General features: G+C 40.4%; 1 protein-coding gene across 1 annotated transcript in view; it reads right to left on the reverse strand.

Moving 5' to 3' along the window:
- CSUI_005319 (bet3 transport) overlaps positions 1 to 1,772 on the reverse strand; it is a 7,325-nt gene continuing 5,553 nt past the window's right edge. The window contains exons 5-6 of the mRNA XM_068065496.1: positions 1,610 to 1,687; positions 1 to 690 (exon numbers count right to left, since the gene is read on the reverse strand). Coding sequence (XP_067922521.1) covers positions 652 to 690; positions 1,610 to 1,687 — 117 coding nt within the window. The 3' untranslated portion in view covers positions 1 to 651. The remainder of the gene's footprint in view (positions 691 to 1,609; positions 1,688 to 1,772) is intronic.

The following is a 1,772-nucleotide window of genomic DNA, read 5'->3' on the forward strand; positions in this document are numbered from 1 at the left end:
AGAATGTAGAAGACTAGTAGCCCACGAAGCAGAAGAGAACCCTTTCTCTTTCTTCTTCTCTTCTTCTTCGAGCACTGTCTTGCAATTTTGAAAAGAAAGAGAGAAAAGAAGAAAGAGGCCGACAGATGAATGCGATGAGAAACAAACAGAAGAAAGGAATGAAAGAAAGAAAGATAGACGAATTCGAAAAAAGAAGAAGAGGATAGACATCCACACGACAATTGAGTTAAGTGAAAGATAGACCACCACCCGTCATGTTGACGAGTCTTCTTGAACGAATTTACGTGTCTATTTCGCAAACAAAAGACAAGCGGCTCTTCCGATCTTTTCACTCATCAGGATAAAGAACATATATACATATCTTTCTTCTCTTGCCTCTGTCTTATTCTTTCTTCATTCTCTCCATCTCCATCTTTAAAACTTTCTCTTCTTTCCACGTCCAGATCCACAACGAAGATGATGCTGAGAGCTAGACACCTAGCTACACAACTAGCTAGCTAGCTAGGTGTCTGTGTGTGTGGGTTTTGTGAAGCATCAGCATCATCATGATGATCCACTTCACTTGAAAACAAAATCTCCGCTCCCACTCGGTCTAGAAGTGTCTACACCTCCAGGGGAACTGCTTGTCTAGCTAGCCATCTAGCTGAGTGGCTAGCTGTCTTCATCATCAATGAATTCCTCCCTGACAATCTGGTATCAGCAACACACCAAGAAAGAGAGAAAGAGAGGGAGAGAAAAAGAACAAGAGAGAAAGAAAAAAGAAGACCATAAAGAAGAAGAAGTCTGATAAAGAAACAGAAAGAAATTCTTCGTTCTGACAAATAAAGAATTAGATTTGGATATCCTTGCTACCCCCGCACTCAAAGAAATGAAGAGAAGCATCCGCCACACACAACTAAACACACCCCCTATCCACCTACAGGGATGTATACAGCTCTATCTGTCTATATATATATATATATATATAGCTCTGTCTATAAATAGCTCTATCTATATATCACTCTATGTATACATCTCTCTATCTATAGTTAGGCTGACAGAAAAAGCCTAGGGAGTACATATAGATAGAATAAGGATAGGTTGGTAGCTTAACGATAGAATCGTATACATACATATGGATATGCAGATACATAGGCATACACCTCTACATGTGCGTGTATACATAGGTGCGCCTAGCCATGTACGGACAAAGGCTAAAGAAGGGAGAAACGATCCTTCGAGACAAACGTCATCTAATAGACCCGATACACCAGACGTAGTAATACAGACTATAAGACAAAGAAAGAGTTGAGAAAGAAAGAGTTGAGAAAGAGAAGATATGCCTCTAGTAGACCACTTCGGGAAGGACCTCTGTGGTATGCATGCCTGCTTTTGAGATACGGTGTATAGACACCATGTATTATAGACACGGAGTGAGAAAGAGAAAAGGACAGAGAGAGAGAGAGAATGAAGAAGGATCGATGATAGGGATAAAGAAAGAAAACAGAGACACAACAACACTAGGCAACTATCTACTAGCTACCTTCCTCCAAAACAAAAGAGAAGAAGAAAAGAGAAAGAGAGAAAGAAGAGGAAAGAGCATGAACTAAGTGGAGAAGTGGGGAGGTACCTCGATAAGTTCGAGACGTATTTCATAGCAGTCATCTCCCTTAAGCATGTCCTTGACAAATCGGCAGTTTACCTTCATCTGTAGCTACACCACCAAAATATAACACATCCAACACCTCCACAAATACATACACACATCTACGTCTCTCTCTTTCTCTTTCTCT

The sequence above is a fragment of the Cystoisospora suis genome (assembly GCF_002600585.1).
Source record: "Cystoisospora suis strain Wien I chromosome Unknown contig_2575, whole genome shotgun sequence".
Classification (NCBI taxonomy): Eukaryota; Apicomplexa; class Conoidasida; order Eucoccidiorida; family Sarcocystidae; genus Cystoisospora; species Cystoisospora suis.